We start from the raw sequence: 18,663 nt of genomic DNA, 5'->3' as shown, positions 1-18,663 counted from the left end.
GAAAGTCCGTTAGTGTGTGCAAGTCCGCTCATTCGGAAAGTCCGGCGGACCTCCGCTGCAAAGTCCGGCGGATTGCCCGCCAGACCAAGTCAGCCAGAAAGTCAGATCATGTGTATGCGGCATATAGCATCCTTACAACTGATCTTTTCCCCTTTACTCACTTACCAGGCCTTGTTCTGCTCTGTGTGGTGGGTGGTCATCAATATAGATGAGCAGGGTTTTAATTCAACATGTCAGAGCTGTCCCCTGATAATTGGTGCATAGTTGCTAGTAGTCCTGAATCCTGCAGGATAGTCACAAGATTTTAGACACTATCCAACAGTGTCCATGTGTCAGGAGCATGCAATGCTCCTGTACCATGGCAGCTGCTGGCCTCATTCCAACATTCTGGTTTTGGCTGAGCTGCACTGTCTCTGTCCGATTGTCAACTTGCAGGGTCATTGGTGTAGACACAGCCTCCAAATCTGTTGAAAGCCCACCAAGCACTTAGTGTCATGCTTGTGATAGTGTTCGCAACACATGCTTCAAGCACTCTGTTTACCTGCCTTGTTTCTGTGCCTTGACCTTTACCATTGCACATTGGCTAATACAGATGGATATGTCTTAGCCCTTGTACACACGGTCGGACATTCCGACAACCAAATCCGTCGGATTTTGTCCGACGGATTTTGTCCGAAACTGTTGCACACACACAGTCCGACAAAGTTGTCAGAAAATCCGATCATACTTAACGTGATGCCATTATTTCGTTAGGACGGGACTACGTTCAGGCTAGTAGCCAATAGCTTTGGTCTGGGAATTTGATCTGAGCATGCGTGGCACTTTGTCTGATGGGAATTCTCTACACATGATCGGACAAAGTCCGATCGGATCATGTTGTCGGAAAATTTTATAGCCCAGCTGGAAAACTTGGTCCATCGGATACTCCGACTGGAACAGACCGATGGAGCGCACACACTGTCGGATTATCCGACAACTAGGTCCTATCGGACATTGTCCATCGGAATGTCCGACCGTGTGTACAAGGGCTTATAGACACATAGAGCAGGGTTTGGGAGCGAGCACGCACCAGTGCCCACATAGCAAGCGGCTTGCTATTGGGGGCTCTGGTCAAGGGGGACCCAAGACGAAGAGAATCAGGGCTGCTCTGTGCAAAACCATTACATAAAACAGGTAAGTATAACATGTTTTTTTTTTTTTTTTTTTTAAGCTGAACTTGTAATACCACTTTAAAGTGTTACTAAAGTAGGTAATATGAAAATAGTTCCTCTGCCCCCCATAGTGCCCACAGCTTATGAATCTTCTTTTTACATTAACATACTGCCACTATATACCTTTTTTGCTGATCTGTATACCACGGTCACATGATAAACTGCACAGTTTGTTTAGTGCTGAGTTTTCAGGTAGGAGGAGATTTCCACTACAGCCTGTATACACGCCCACATGTGTGATGTCAATATCATGTGAACTCAACAGTTCAACTGAAACAGGACATGATCTCTCTAGCAATAGAGACTAAACTGAGCATGTGCAGGATGGCTTCTCTCATTGTATTATATGGCCTTGCCAAGATAGACAGTGTGGGGGGAAGGATCTGTCCATATAGTGTCAAACAGTCTTTTTACACAATGCATAAGATTAACAATGCAGCCTTTCCACAGTGGATATAACAAGAAAGCTATTCTGCATATACAGACAAATTTTACTGTTGTGTGTTTAGTAACACTTTAAATAAGCAAATAAAGCCAAATTCCCTGGACTGTTTTTTGAGCCTCTGGAGTGAGTGTGAAAAATTCCTGTTGCCTTGCTGTGTGGGGGAAAAGCCTAAAATCCAATGGCCCTTGCGGGGGTAGTGCTTCACACTAGATACAGTACATACTGTATGTCTCTATTATATAGTGGTCATTGGTGTCACTAAAGCTTTATACAGTGTATACTGTAAATATACTATATAAGCATTATGTTTAAATGGTTATGTATTTGATCTTTCTTTCTAAAAAATAAAATCAATCTGCAGAGGTTGCATAGTCTGTACAAATCATATCATTTGTTCCACAGATTAATAAACTGCCACTAGATGGAACTATGGAACAAGAAACAAAGTGAAACTGCACAAAATGAACCTACATTCAAAGAATAGGTATGTGTATGTATTTTTTAAGTAGTATTTTTCAAGTGCAGTCAACAGTGGCAAGCATATGTTTTCAGGGAATCACTTTAGTTACCCTAATAAGGATGTATTTGCAAACCATATAGGGCACAGCAGTAAGGAGACTGGTACTTTCTGTCTTTATAACGATGTATGCATATACCAATAGCATTTTGCAAATGATTTTTTTATGAGCATATACAGTATAATGTAAAGTCACTGGTTTAAAATTATATAGGTTGCAGTGGGGCAGTCATTCTCAACCACGGTTCCTCCAGAGGTTGCTGTGGGTTTCATGATCTGTGGCTGATTAACCTCCTATTTAATAGTGTCTGCATAGTTCCAGGGCCAATGCCACTTGGCAGAGTTAGTGACTTGACACCATTAATCTTTTTGTCTGTAAAGGGCATTCTTTCCACAGACCACCAAAGTTAAGGGCATGTTTCCCACTGACACCTGATGGTTTTTGTTTTTTCGGGGGTTCACAGAGACCTGAAAATTACTTATGGGGTTCCTCTAGGGCAGGCTAGATGGAAGATCCCAGTCCAGGCTCAGACCAAGCGACAGTCCTGTCTGGACCATGGTACCACTTAGCAGTCTGTATGTCCTATCCCTGCCACTAGGTGGAGCTGCCAAGGGTATGGAATGTAGGGGCTAAGTGGGTGATACCTCTTCCATGTTCCGCTCCTCATTGGGCACCAAGCGTGGTTCACATAGGGGGCCTACCCCGGTGTGGGTTCTTTGGGCTACACCAGGTGATGAACGGGATCACTCATCTTAGCACAGGGGTAACATCTTGCCCGAAGGCATGCTTACCAATGTCACGGTCATGTGAAGAAGCAAACATTAAGGCAGTCAATCAACTCAGAATATATAAAAAAGTTCATAAACAAGAAAATAGTGAATGGCTTCAAAATACGATATCCTCAGATATGATGATCACATCCAAAGGCAGAAGAAGGAATAGTCATAATCCATTTCATACGCAGAGGAGGAGGGGAACCGTCACCAACACCCAAAAACACTGACTCTTACCATAGATGTACAGATAAAAACGCATGTAGTAAATCACCAAGGGGGAGGCAGTTTTCTATGCTGATTTCCCTTCGTCTACAGAAGCGCAATCATCTCAATGGGAATCGTCCAATGGGAAAAGAGGATTCTTATTTCTGTTTAGTAGGCACTTCACTTCCCAGGAACTGCTTAAATCTCCAGATCAACAGTCCTCCCAAAAACCATAGAAAACATAAAACAAAGTGGCCTCATTGCGCAGGTATACTGATAAACCAATAATCTTTTTATTCTCTAAAACCGTAGTTGAACTCACATTTAAGATGAGATATACAGGCATCAAATGACAATCGGCTACAGATGGAAAGAACGAATGAAGACCACTCCTGTGCTCCTTCTGATGTCACCAGGTCCCAAAAAACGCCCGACGTTTCGCCACCAACGTGCGTCCTCAGGGGCATGACCGTGACAGAAGAAGGAGAGCTATAAATACAGATAACTATCAAACAATTAGTGGCCTACCTTGATTCAGGTGTCAGTCTGTGGCTGCAATGTGCAACCCATTAGAAATCACCGCCGCCCCACCATGTTCCCAGCACATTCAATTGCATTCAAACAGGGGGAAGGTAAACAAGGTGACCACTTCCGGTGCGCCGTGCGTGTCAAAACACCGGACTTCCGGTCTAAAGATGCGCTCCAGCGGAAAGAAAAAACCCCAAATAAAAACGAAAAAAGAAATAAGAAAAATGTGTCCTGCACAAGAGAAAACTTAAACAGACCATATCGAACCACCCAACGAGTGCCCAAGGGCATCCAGCCCCTGAAGCAACCTCGTCAGGTCACTCTGTATACCCGGAAGTGAAGTACGTCACACGGCGCACCACTTCCGGTGTATAGATGCGTTCCACCTCACAGAGCCAATGCATGGATGGCAAACTTCCGGTCCTGCGCAGAGCACTCAGCAGCGAGGGAACAATTCTCTCAGTGTCTATGTGCTCAGCAGGAGTAAAACCGCCTGAAAACAAGCAGTCTACAACGAACATGCCCAATGCAACCGGCCACACAGAAGCAAAAGCACAAATATGAATGGAAACACCCACACCCCCCTTATCATGACCAAAAACAGGGCAGAAATGCAGCATCCAATGGCCACACAGAAATGGAGAACTGCTGACCAAAGCAGCGGTGTGAACCAAACAAAACAAAAAAAAAAAAAATAAAAAAAAAAAAATTTATTTTGTTTATAAAATATGGAACAGCAAAAAAATTTTTATTTTTATTTTTTAAAAATAAATAATTCAATTAAATTAAAACAAAAGAGAAGAGATATAAACTAATATATTATGTCACTAAAAATATACCCATAATATATCCCTTTTGATGGGGATCATAAAAAGGATATAATATCTCCAAAAGGAGAAATCAATTAAAATTAACCCAGCAGAGTCAAAAAGTATGTCGCATAATACACCTATCCACCCAAGGATCTAGTATAGCTATATGGAAAAGGAACCATAAACATCGTACAGGAGCAAAGGAGTGGTATCCATGTACATAAGTCACAAAATTAAAACACATACACAAAAAAATTCAAACAACTTTAGCTGTTACTAATAAATGCATTTACATCCCATTCGACATTCATGCCGAATGGGGCATAGCACTGAACCTGATAGATCCATTTAGTTTCGAGACGTGAAATTTCACGAACCATATTGCTGCCTCTCCAGTGCCCCTGAAATCTGTCGATACCCATAAAGATGGTGCCCTGAGGGTTCTTATTATGCTTTAGGGCAAAATGTTTCGATAGACTATGTTTTGGGAATCCTTTCTTAATATTGGCTATGTGCTCTTCAAGCCTGACGTGTAGTTGCCGCTTGGTCCTCCCAATATACTGTTTCGAACATGGGCACTGTATTAAGTAAACTACATATTTGGAGGAGCAAGAAATAAATGGCTTTATCTGAAATGTTTCCAATGTCGAAGTTGACTGGAACGATTCAGTTCTCCTACCAGTAAGGGAATTCAGTTTACACGTGGGACATCTCCTACATGGAAAAAACCCACCCATATTCTGAAAAAAGGAGGATTTCCTCGGTGGACTAATAACATTAGGGGCCAGCTGCAGTCGTAAAGGGGGCACTCCCCGATAAACGACTTTGGGGCGTTCCGGCAATAAAGAACCAAGAACCTTGTCACCTTGCTGTTCCATATTTTATAAACAAAATAAATTTTTTTTTTTTTTTTTTTTGTTTTGTTTGGTTCACACCGCTGCTTTGGTCAGCAGTTCTCCATTTCTGTGTGGCCATTGGATGCTGCATTTCTGCCCTGTTTTTGGTCATGATAAGGGGGGTGTGGGTGTTTCCATTCATATTTGTGCTTTTGCTTCTGTGTGGCCGGTTGCATTGGGCATGTTCGTTGTAGACTGCTTGTTTTCAGGCGGTTTTACTCCTGCTGAGCACATAGACACTGAGAGAATTGTTCCCTCGCTGCTGAGTGCTCTGCGCAGGACCGGAAGTTTGCCATCCATGCATTGGCTCTGTGAGGTGGAACGCATCTATACACCGGAAGTGGTGCGCCGTGTGACGTACTTCACTTCCGGGTATACAGAGCGACCTGACGAGGTTGCTTCAGGGGCTGGATGCCCTTGGGCACTCGTTGGGTGGTTCGATATGGTCTGTTTAAGTTTTCTCTTGTGCAGGACACATTTTTCTTATTTCTTTTTTCGTTTTTATTTGGGGTTTTTTCTTTCCGCTGGAGCGCATCTTTAGACCGGAAGTCCGGTGTTTTGACACGCACGGCGCACCGGAAGTGGTCACCTTGTTTACCTTCCCCCTGTTTGAATGCAATTGAATGTGCTGGGAACATGGTGGGGCGGCGGTGATTTCTAATGGGTTGCACATTGCAGCCACAGACTGACACCTGAATCAAGGTAGGCCACTAATTGTTTGATAGTTATCTGTATTTATAGCTCTCCTTCTTCTGTCACGGTCATGCCCCTGAGGACGCACGTTGGTGGCGAAACGTCGGGCGTTTTTTGGGACCTGGTGACATCAGAAGGAGCACAGGAGTGGTCTTCATTCGTTCTTTCCATCTGTAGCCGATTGTCATTTGATGCCTGTATATCTCATCTTAAATGTGAGTTCAACTACGGTTTTAGAGAATAAAAAGATTATTGGTTTATCAGTATACCTGCGCAATGAGGCCACTTTGTTTTATGTTTTCTATGGTTTTTGGGAGGACTGTTGATCTGGAGATTTAAGCAGTTCCTGGGAAGTGAAGTGCCTACTAAACAGAAATAAGAATCCTCTTTTCCCATTGGACGATTCCCATTGAGATGATTGCGCTTCTGTAGACGAAGGGAAATCAGCATAGAAAACTGCCTCCCCCTTGGTGATTTACTACATGCGTTTTTATCTGTACATCTATGGTAAGAGTCAGTGTTTTTGGGTGTTGGTGACGGTTCCCCTCCTCCTCTGCGTATGAAATGGATTATGACTATTCCTTCTTCTGCCTTTGGATGTGATCATCATATCTGAGGATATCGTATTTTGAAGCCATTCACTATTTTCTTGTTTATGAACTTTTTTATATATTTTGTTTGTTTTGAATAGAGCGCTATATCATTGTCCATATATCTTTATATATTGTTTCCAGCAATATTTGTGTTAGCAGCTATTTTTGTTTTATATAGATTGATTTTGCTTTTTAGCGCAACAAATTTTTTCACTTTTTTAGTCAATCAACTCAGAGATAAGCCACTTGTGTGTAGTGTTGTATGCTTTGCCCACTCCACCAGTTATCTTACTCCCAAGAACAAAATGGGGTCCTGCTGAGCACATACCTTGGAACTTATGCATGCTCTCACTTAACCCTTCTCTTTACATACCAAGTGACCAGGCATAGACCTTCGTAACACTTGTTCACTCCCATTGATTGATAGAGACAGACAGCTAGGGTGGGAGCTGGACACCGAGCCCCCTTGATACCGGAGGACCTGTCACTTAATTGGGTATCATGCTGGGTATCATGCCAATGACTGGTTGCTGTTTACTTCTGTGGTTACCCACGGCAACTTTTTCTCCTCTCAGAATCACAGACCAACCTTGCATTGCAGTGAAGTTTTTCAGACCCCGGAGTGCTATTTCAGACCATGGTTCCTTAGAGAGACTCCAGGACCCCACATGCACCCCTTGAGTAACTTTAGACCAGGCCTCAAGCAGTCGTAGCAACTTTAATTAACTTTTGGCAGAAAATGTATAGCATGCAGTAATGTCCTTTTCACAACTAAACCTAACTGTGTCTGTCCAAGTACCTGCCCAGGTGTAGCATCTTTAGGAAGAGTCCAAACTGGAGATAACTTGAGCATAGGAATCCATGTCCTTGAGAGCATTCTGATGGTTCGGCATTCCACGCTGACCAGCAAGCTTCTTAAAGCATAGTTCCGAGTTTCTGTGTGTGCATCTGTAGTCCATTCTAGGGCTCCCAGGATCCGGGCCTCTTCCCTTTATATCACACAGGAGGGAGACTGTACCATAGAGGAAAATCCACAAACACACAATAAAAGGCAGTACAAGCATTAACCCCTTCCCTCCCAACCTGGACAGCTGGGTGTTAACTAAATACACACAGTAGGCAACCTGCGCACACTTGGGCCTGGATGGGAGGGTGCCAGCTGTCCACATTTCCACATGAGCATGAAGATGATTGGTTACTAGGATGTAAGGCAGTCCTAGCATACAATTACCTGCTTGTTAACTTGAAAGGTTGGGCAGCTACTGTCCTCCATCCAAAGCTGTTGCTCCTCCCATCCTCTGCCCTGCTGTATTGAAGTAGGGCTGTGAAGGGAGAGGAGACGTGATTGCATGGGGGGCTGTAATGGAAAGGGAAGGGCTTTGCCTGTAAGGTGGACTCTGATGTAAGGAAGGGGGGCTGTGATATAAAGGCCTGACTATGATGTGGGGGCAGGGAAGGGGGTGAATGTGACATGAAGGATATTGCAATGTAAGGGGGGAGACATGATGTGAAGAGGACTGCATTGTAAAGAGGGACTGTGATGTGAAGGGAACTGTGATGAGGGGGGCTGTGATATGAAGTGGTGACACTGATGTAAAGGGGGGGTCTTGATATGAAGGAGGGCACTGTGATGTGAAGGGAACTGTGATGAGGGGGGGCTGTAATATGAAGTGGTGACACTGATGTAAAGGGGGGTCTTGATATGAAGGAGGGCACTGTGATGTGAAGGGAACTGTGATGAGGGGGGCTGTGATATAAAGTGGTGACACTGATGTAAAGGGGGGTCTTGATATGAAGGAGGGCACTGTTATGTGAAGGGAACTGTGATGAGGGGGCTGTGATATGAAGTGGTGACACTGATGTAAAGGGGGGTCATGATATGAAGGAGGGCACTGTGATGTGAAGGGAACTGTGATGAGGGGGGCTGTGATATGAAGTGGTGACACTGATGTAAAGGGGGGTCATGATATGAAGGAGGGCACTGTGATCTGAAGGGAACTGTGGTGAGGGGGGCTGTGATATGAAGTGGTGACACTGATGTAAAGTGGGGTCATGATATGAAGGAGGGCACTGTTATGTGAAGGGAACTGTGATGAGGGGGCTGTGATATGAAGTGGTGACACTGATGTAAAGGGGGGTCTTGATATGAAGGAGGGCACTGTTATGTGAAGGGAACTGTGATGAGGGGGGCTGTGATATGAAGTGGTGACACTGATGTAAAGGGGGGTCATGATATGAAGGAGGGCACTGTGATGTGAAGGGGGGCTGTGATGTGAAGGGAAGGGAAATATGATGTAAAGGAAGTGGGGAAGAAGGGGGGCTGTGATGTAAAAGGGGAGGGAGCTTTCATGTGAAGGGCCAGGGACTGTAATATGAAGTGCAAACTGAGGGCACAACTGCCTTGATGTAACCGGCAGACTGTGATGTAAATGTGAGGAATATGATGTGAAGGGGTCTGTGATGTACAGGGGCTAACTGAGGACACTAATGTAAAGAGGGAACTGTGATGTGAAGGGGTACTGAGGTCACTGATGTAATGCAGGTGCTATGATGTGAAGGGGAGACTGAGAACACTAATGTAAAGGGGGGGGGGGGGCTGTGATGTGAAGGGGGACTAAGGACACTAATGTGATGTGAAGGATCTGAATCATAGCAGAAACATGAGATTCTGACCTTTTTCAGAAAAATTGTTTACTGACTGTACCTCCATGAATTTTACATCAATACCCATGCTCTAGTGTAAAAAATATCAGAAAGGCAGCAACAGAGGGTTTACCTTTTAAGATAAATATAGGTGCTTATCTGTGGGGACTATAGTGATATGTTGGGGTTCCCATCATCCATTGTTACAATTCTGCACTCCAGTATGGTTGAGGAAACATTTTCTGTTTCCTCTTGACAGCATAAATGTAAGTTTATTGCTGAGTGCAGCCTAATGAGATCCTTTGGTATCTTACTAGGGAAAATATATGGAACAGTCTTCCCATCTGTCATTAAACTACAAGTCTCAATATGCTTCAACAACCATAGGCCTCATCAGGGTTTTTTTCTCAGAGAATAGGTGCAGAAACTCTCCTCTTCGGAGTCCCGCCTTGTCTACGCAGATACGCTCCTCTGAGCGCTGTCTCTTGGTCCCACCCCCTACCCACCTCCCAGTACTGCCCCAAGTATCATTTTGTGGTGCTAAATAATTTGTATGGAAATTTGCTCTTATCTAATAACAAGAAAAGCAGTAAAATAGATCCCCTGGAGCTAGCAACAATAGATCCCCCAGTAACAATAGAACCCACCCCAGTAACAATAGATCTTTCACACAACAATAGACTCTCCCCAACAACAATGGACCCCCACCCCAGCAACAATGGACCCCATCCTAGCAACAATAGGTCCCCTCAGCAACAATAAGATACCACCCTAGCAACAATAGATCGCTAACACAACAATAGACTCCCCTAGCAACAATGGACCCCACCCCAGCAATAATAGGTCCCCCCAGCAACAATAGACCTCATCACAGAAACAATAGATCCCTCACACAACAATAGACACCCCCAGCAGCACTAGACCCCCCCCCACACACACACACCAACAATGGACCATCCACAACAAAATACCATCCCCAGCAACATTAGACCCCCCCCCCCCAGCAGCAACAATAGATCTCCCAGCAGCCAGCATCAATAGACCCATCAGCATACAGGAACAATAGACCTCTCCCTCAATAGTAGATTCCTACCAGCAACATAAGAATCCCCCCAGCAACAATAGACCCTCATAAAAACAGATCACCAGTGACAATAGATTCCCCAGCAGCCAGCATCAATAGACCCTCCAGCACACCCTTTACATACATTTAGTGCTGGAGGTGTTAGAACTGCGTTCCCCCGCATTCCCGCTGAAAAAAAGCCCTGGGCCTCATACACACAGGGCTTAAAAAACACCTCTTTTACAGGCATTTGGTGTTTTTTTTTTAGCTTGTAAAAGCATCTCTATGTTATCCTATGTGTCCATGCACACATAGGCGTTTACAGATGTATTGGAATATTAAAAGAAGAGCATTTACAAATATATATGTATCCCCGCCATGTTCAGGAGGAGCTTTTGTGTACATAAACTGCTTAATGCGCCTAAATGTGCTTAAAGTGGTTGTAAACCCTTACAACACACTTTGACCTACAGGTAAGCCTAGATTAAGGCTTACCTGTAGGTCCAAGAAATATCTCCTAAACCTACATGGTTTAGGAGATAGTAGCCGAAAGACAGGCACCGCTGTCTACGGCGCATGCGCCGTAGACAGCCGCTCGCAGGCACACTGAGCGTGGCACCCGTCATCGGCGATATGCTGCGCGTGGCGGCTCCCGTGCGCATGCGCGGGAGTGACGTCATCGCGGCTTCGCCGAATGACAGCGGCGGAGCAGCAAGACCCACCGAGAAGATGAATGCGCCGGATTACAGGGGACAGCGGTGACATCGCTGTCTCCTGTGTCAGGTAAGTGACACATAATGGACTACTATGCAATGCATAGTAGTCCATTATGCTTTACCTTTGCAGGGAATGAATTTGGAAGTAAACTCATCAGGGTTTACTTCCTCTTTAAACACTAAACTTTAGCATTCATTCATTCTAATGGCCAGAATAAATTACTATTCTGGCCAAGGAAATCCAGTAATGCTCAAATGCTTGACACACCTAAACGTATGTACAATTCATGGCTTTAGGCACTTTTTTTAACCACTTGCACACTGGGCACTTAAACCCCCTTCCTAACCAGGCCAATTTTCAGCTTTCAGTGCTGTCACACTTTGAATGACTTTACTCAGTCATGCAACACTGTACCCATATGAACTTTTGGTCCTTTTTTTCATACAAATCAAGCTTTCTTTTGGTGGTATTTAATCACCACTGGGCTTTTTATTTGCGTATATTATTTGGTCTATGTGAAAGTTATAGGCCCCTTTCACACGTGTGGACTGTATGTCCGTATTTCATCCATCCGTTTTCGGATGAAATACGGACATACATGCATCCCTATGGGATAGCGGGTGTCAGCGGATGAACATTACCTGGAGATCATCAATAGCGGAGACGGATATCATCCATCTCCGCTATTTTGGAAAGGTGTTTAGTAATGCCGTATACACACGACCCGACTTTTCGACAGCAAAGTTAGACGGAACAAATCCGTCTGACAATTCGATTGTGTGGGCTTCATCGGACCTTTTCTGTCGAAAAATCTGAAGGACTTTACAAATAGAACATGTTTCAAATCTTTCCGCCATAGGAACCAGTTCCTATGGAGAAAACCGCTCGTCTGTATGCAGGTCCAACAGACCAACAATGACGCAAGGGCAGCTATTGGCTACTGGCTATTGAACTTCCTTTTTCTAGTCCGTCGCATGTCATTGCGTTAAACGATCGGATTTTAGTGTGATCGTGTGTAGGCAAGTCCGTTTCAGTGGAACTCCATCGTAACTCTGTCGAAAAGTCCGTCAGACTTCATTACAACGGAAAGTCCGGTCGTGTGTACATGGCATAAGAGGCAAAGTTTTTTGACTTTTGAATTTTTTCCCACAATTCTTTGCAATATGAAGCGTTTTATTTATTTATTTACTTTTTCACAGAATTGTAATAATAACAGGTTATTTCTTTCACATGGCATATGCATACTTACCAATTAATATAGATGGTGCAGCGCAAAATACAAAAGTCCACACGTATTGGTCATATATGACAACAGAAGAGCATGTAGAGCGGGAACACCACGTGGAAAGACCGCTAATTGCCTGTATGTGACACTCCTTCCACCAGTAGGAATAAACTCTTACCAGCTCTGATGGACCTCTGAATTTTCAGATGGTCAAATGCGCGTGTTCACACTCTCGGTGTGCAGGAGTCTTTATTTCCACATGTAAATAGAGCAGTAGTCCGAATCATTTGATCACATGCAGCCGACTCCAGAAAAAACGCCAATGGATTCACTCCAGATGTAAGTAGGTAGGTATATGTGAACAGAAAAATCCAGGAACAACTTTGTTGCAATATTAAGCTCAAACACCTATCCGGCTGTAGTACCCCCCAGCATACTATACTATACTAGTCATTTGCAAGGGAGATCATGCAGTAGGAGCATCAACAACTGGACACCAGGGAAAAAAATGGAGACCACAGAGGGTGCAGACCTATATGCATACTTACAGCTACACCCCAAAACACATTCTGCTACTCCTGAGTATGGCGATACCACATGTGTGAGACTTTTACACAGCCTGGCCACATACAGAGGCCCACCATGTAGGGAGCACCGTAAGGCACTATAGGGACATAAACTACACATATACTTTCCTTACAACCTATCACACTTTTGAAGGCCCTGGAGCACCGGGACAATGGAAACGCCCACAAAATAACCACGTTTTGGGAAAAAACACCCCAACATATATTCTATGAGGAATAATGAGTCTTTTGAACATGTCTTTTTTTCCCCACAAGTTTTTGGAAAATGTGGAAAAAAAAACGCATTTTCAACACACTTTTTACACATTTTCACAGACCTGATGGGTGCTGATGAGGATCCACTGATAGGGTGGCACTAATGAGCATTTACCGGTGGCCACTGTATTGGCACTAATGGGCACTTTAGTGGCACTAATGGGATACTGTAGAGCACAATGGGGCACTGATGTAGCACAGCTGTGTCACTGTAGGGCACTGACGTGGCACTGTAGAGCATAGATGTGGCACAGAAGAGGCACAGATGTGCACTGCTAGGGCACTGTAGAGAACTGCTGGGCACTAATGGGGCACAGATATGTACTGATATGGCACTGATGGGGCGCAGATGTGCACTGATGTGGCACTGATGGGGCGCAGATGTGCACTGATGGGGCACAGATGTGCACTGATGGGGCACCGCTAGACACTGATGGGGCACCTTAGAGCACTGATGGGACACAGATGTGGCACTGTTGGGGCACTGTAGAGCACTGCTGGGCACAGATGTGGCACTTCTGGGTACTGATGTGGCACTGCTGGGGCACTGCTGGGGCACAGAAGTGGCACTGCTGAAACACAGATGTGCATTGCTGGGGCACAGATGTGGTACTACTGGGGTGCTGCTGGGGCAATCCAGGGCACTTGGAATATATAAAAAAAAGACTCAAGCAGCCTCATGCTGCAGCTTCTACCTCCTGTCCTCACACGATCAGTGTGAGGACATGAGAGAACCGGACACCGGTTTGTTGACAGTGATCACTCCATCATTGGACAGAGAGATCATGTAGTAAATGCCACTGGGATTGGCCCTTTTCCCTGATCCGTGATGCGTCCAGTCCCAAGAACCCAGTGAGCATGGACACTCCCGTGTGTGCACCCCAGGGAGCATGTGGGAAGCACGATTCTGGGAGGATGCCATTGTAAGCCCTCCCAGAATTATTCAACCACACTGTAGCCATCATTCGGCTATGGCCTGGTTGGCAAGTAGTTAAGCAGCTTTTTTGCCTGCTGGGAGTAAAATGCTTTCAGATAAGAAAATCGAACACCTTGTGTGCATGAGGCGATATACACTGTATTGTAGAAAGAGCTTGAAAGTCAAGGAATTTGTTTGCAACACAGCATATCAATTGTGATTTCTAACTTTGGAGCCACACCATAATATATTGTAAATGTTATTATATTATGACAGCATATTTCATGTATAATTGTATGTCTACAATAAAAGTAATACTCAATAAAAAAATTTAAAAACACAAAACAAATGCATAGTAAATACTTGCAGCATTAGGTGAAAAATGTATTGATTCTATGTAATATGTTACTGACTGTACCTCCATGAATTTTACATCAATACCCATGCTCTAGTGTAAAAAAATATAAGAAAACAGCAACAGAGGGTTTACCTTTTAAGATAAATATTGGTGCTTATATGTGGGGACTCTAGTGATATGTTGGGGTTCCCATCATCCATTGTTACAATTCTGCACTCCAGTATGGTTGAGGAAACATTTTGTGTTTCCTCTTGATAGCATAAATGTAAGTTTATTGCTGAGTACAGCCTAATGAGATCCTTTGGTATCTTACTAGGGAAAATATCTGGAACAGTCTCCCCAGCTGTCATTAAACTACAAGTCTCAATATGCTTCAACAGCCATATGCCTCATACTCATTAAAAAAAATGTAAAAACACAAAACAAATTCATAGTAAATACTTGCAGCATTAGATGAAAATGTTGTATTAATTCTATGTAATATACATTCCTATACATTTCTTGCATCACACAGAGTATAAACCATTCAAGTAAAAAAAAAACAATATACCAGGATTAGGAAAAAAATCTAATTTTATACTGTAGTGGAATTGCACACCTGTAATTTCATGTTTCACATGATAAATATAATAAAGTAGTATACTGCACATCATTATTTTCTGCCTTATCCCTAATTTAATTTGAAAATACTGACTGAATAAACAGGTATAACAACAGATATAGTTAACACTTCCCATTTTTTGCAGAATATTCTTCTTAGAACAATGTGCAGTCATCGGTGTTAGTAAATAGAAGTCTTTTACTTAACAGGCAGTTCACCATACTTTTCTGCAAACTCCTTTTGTTCTGTTGCCCAACAAACATTTGTATTCTATTGCATAAATCTACAGGGCATTTTTTAAATGTGTTTTTAGCAACTCTGGATAGTTCTTAATAAATAACACACACACACACACACACACACACACACAAAACAAATTATTATTCTTACTGCCATTATGAAAAAATCGATACTATGTTGGACTTAAGGTGCATTCAAGTTCTATAGGTCACACTATACGATGTTCTAGAATTTCCGCGATGTTTTAAGTCTTACGCTCTGCTTTGCAAAGTTCAGGGCATCTTCTTTTGATTTCTTCACAAATTCAGACACTTTACTGAATCCTTCTGCCAGGCCTTGGCCTGAGAGGGCACAGCATGGCTGGACATACCAGTCCCGGTCTGAGCAATGCTTTTTCATGTTAAATTTTCGTGTGATCTCTTCTGCATCAAGAGCCCCAGGAAGATCTTGTTTGTTAGCCAGGACAACAACAGGCACATTCTTTATTAGTTCATTCTGCAGTATACGCTGAAATTCCTTTTTTGACTCATCTAGAGTTTCTTTGTTAGTACTGTCCACCACATACACGAGTCCATCTGTATTTTCAAAGTAGTAGCACCAGAGTGATCTTAATTTCTCTTGTCCTCCAACATCCCATATGGTTAATTGTAGGCGCTTCTCTGTCTGAATCATCTCCACATTGAAGCCAACTGTCGGAATTGTTGAAAAAGGTTCTTTGAATTTGAATTTGTACAGCACAGTTGATTTACCAGCTGCATCCAAGCCAAGTATGAGTATTCTGGCTTGTTTAATTTTCGAGTGTACAGAGACAACCTGCCCCATGTCTTCCTGTCTTTGTTTTTCGTTTTTGAACAGCGGAAAAAGGTGAAATGTTTGGCATGGTGACTCGTAGCAGTGAGAGCTGTCTACTTATAGAGAGGCTTATCAGAAAGGTGTATTGTTTATGAAGGTTTAACGTCCACTACCTGTCACAAAGGTAGAACTGTCAGAAGCAATAAAGCATAATCGATAACGGAAACCAAAGTTCAAAGTATGAGAGAGTGAGGTGTGAATACAGCACTTTCTAATACAATAAAAATAGTAAAGTTTACTTTAAAATAAATAGGTAATAATAAAACATCTTATCGCCGGTTGCTGCAATACTAAGTGATGGAAACCAAATTTTTTTTGTTGTAAATTATTGGTTGCTTCCAAAAAATTTTTCTCACTTCAAACCGTTTTAAAATGATTCCTGTTGGCACAAATTCACGATACTGTATACAGTATGGTTGTAGTAAGAAGGAGGAGGGGGGCGGAAATGTCGTTGTTTGCCGATCTTAAGTCGGAAGTGGGAGGAGGTACCTGTCAAAACCAGCTACCTGCTCCCCCCCCCCCAAAAGTGGCATATGTGGCAGTGGAGGTTCCCCTTTTTGGTGGAGCTCCGCTTTAAAAAACGGTACTTTCATACTGGTTGTGAGCTCTTTGGCAAATCAGCTAGCTAGCTTTTGCCCTGTCCATGGCAAACTTTTGTTTTATTTTCTGCAAGGTTTCCCCTAAAAAATATGGGATCTTGTTTCAGTGGGTAGTAGTTTAGTGTTTTCATTTGTTTTGGGATTATAATGTTTTCTATTTTATGTTGTTAGGGGCATTTTTTTGATGCAAGTATTGTCTTTAAAGTGGTTGTAAACCCTTACAACCAACTTTGACCTACAGGTAAGCCTAGATTAAGGCTTACCTGTAGGTCCAAGAAATATCTCCTAAACCTACATGGTTTAGGAGATATTTGCCGAAAGACAGGCACCGCTGTCTACGCTGATAGCAGCTGGCAAGGAAGAGTCGGTAAAACTGGCAGAGGTCGGCAACGGAATCACAGGCAGAAGTGGTAGCAAGGTCAGGCAGGTCGGGTCGGGTTTGGAGAAGGCAGAGAAGTCACACGAAGCCGGGTCGGTAACAATAGCAGATGATCAGGTTCAGGTTCAGGTAGTCAGATGCACAGGAGCTGAGACGAAACAGCGCCGCACCAGCGCACTAGGAGAACCTTTAAGCGTTCAGTGGCGGCAAACAGCGCTATCGTACACACACGCCTAACACACGCGCGCACGCACGCGCACACGCCCGCGCACCACTCGCAAACACGTATGCGCACGCGCTGGAAGCACGCGCCGACGCCTGCCAGTGTGAACACGCTGAGGCTCAGTTTGAGAAGAAGCACGTGTGCGCATGCGTGCACGCAGCTGTGCCTGTCCATCACTGGTAAGTCCCTGACATTGCCCCCTCCCAAGGGGCAGCCTCCGGATGCCTAGCAAGTCCCTCTTTTCTGGATGGGCAGATAAGTAGGCACGAATTAACCGCCTGGCATGGATATTGCTGTCAGGTTCCCAGGAATTGTTTTCCGGACCAAACCCCTTCCACTTAATCAAAAACTGAATACGTCCCTGTCTTCTTCTGCAATCAAGGATGGCTTCCACCTCATACTCCTCGTTTCCATCCACTAAGATGGGTTCTGGAGGTCTAGTTCCTCTATCAGGGAAAGGATCAGGGACGGCAGGTTTCAGCAGTGACACATGAAACACAGGGTGAATCCTAAGCGACTCGGGCAGGGCTAACTCATAGGAAACTTCATTGATTTTCCTCTTTACCGGAAATGGTCCCATAAATTTAGGTGCAAGTTTCCTGGAAGGACAAGCCAATTTAATGTTATAGGTAGAAAGCCATACCTGGTCGCCAAGCTGTAGGGTCAGTTCCCCTCTTCTTATCCAGTCAAAGGCTCTCTTGCTGTCTGCCTGGGCTTTAGCCACTGCCTCCTGCAACACCCGGTTATTACGGCTGAGGAACTCCACTGTCTCCTGGACTGCCGGAACTGAGATTTCTGAAAGAAAGTCAGGCAGAAAAGTTAAATGAAAGCCATAATTGACAAAAAAAGGGGACTGACCAGTGGCTGAATGACAAGCATTATTGTAGGCAAATTCTGCTAAGGGCAGCAGGGACACCCAATCATTCTGTACAAAAGATGTGAAACACCTAATGTACTGTTCAAGAGTCTGGTTGGTCCTTTCCGTTTGTCCGTTGGTTTGGGCCGAGGACAGGGCCAGCTCAATTTTCAGGATCTTACACAGGGCCCTCCAGAAACGTGAGGTGAACTGAACTCCTCTGTCGGAAACTATATTTGCTGGAATTCCATGTAACCTCACAATTTCTTTAATGAATATGCGGGCAGTCTCCACAGCAGATGGGGTCCCTTTTAGGGGTAAAAAATGGGCCATTTTGGACAGCCGGTCTACAACCACAAAGATAGCCGAGCACCCCTCAGAGCATGGAAGCTCGACTATAAATTCCATGGTAATCATTCTCCAGGGTCTGTCGGGCACAGGTAAGGGTTTCAGCAGTCCCCAAGCCCGATTTC

The 18,663-nt window shown here is 44.0% G+C and overlaps 1 protein-coding gene across 1 annotated transcript; it reads right to left on the bottom strand.

The window, feature by feature from the left end:
• Positions 1-14,995: 14,995 nt before the first annotated feature.
• ARL14 (ARF like GTPase 14) lies at positions 14,996-16,203 on the bottom strand. The gene has a single exon (XM_077488060.1). The coding sequence runs from the start codon at positions 16,101-16,103 to the stop codon at positions 15,507-15,509; it is 597 nt and encodes a 198-aa protein (XP_077344186.1). The 5' UTR covers positions 16,104-16,203; the 3' UTR covers positions 14,996-15,506.
• Between the last annotated feature and the right edge of the window lie 2,460 nt (positions 16,204-18,663).

This window comes from Lithobates pipiens, unplaced genomic scaffold, assembly GCF_037356315.1.
Source record: "Lithobates pipiens isolate NorthernLeopardFrog02 unplaced genomic scaffold, aLitPip1_a1.2 Scaffold_18, whole genome shotgun sequence".
Lineage (NCBI taxonomy): Eukaryota > Metazoa > Chordata > Amphibia > Anura > Ranidae > Lithobates > Lithobates pipiens.
The sequence above is the reverse complement of the archived record's forward strand: the minus strand, read 5'-3'. Positions and strand labels throughout refer to the sequence as shown.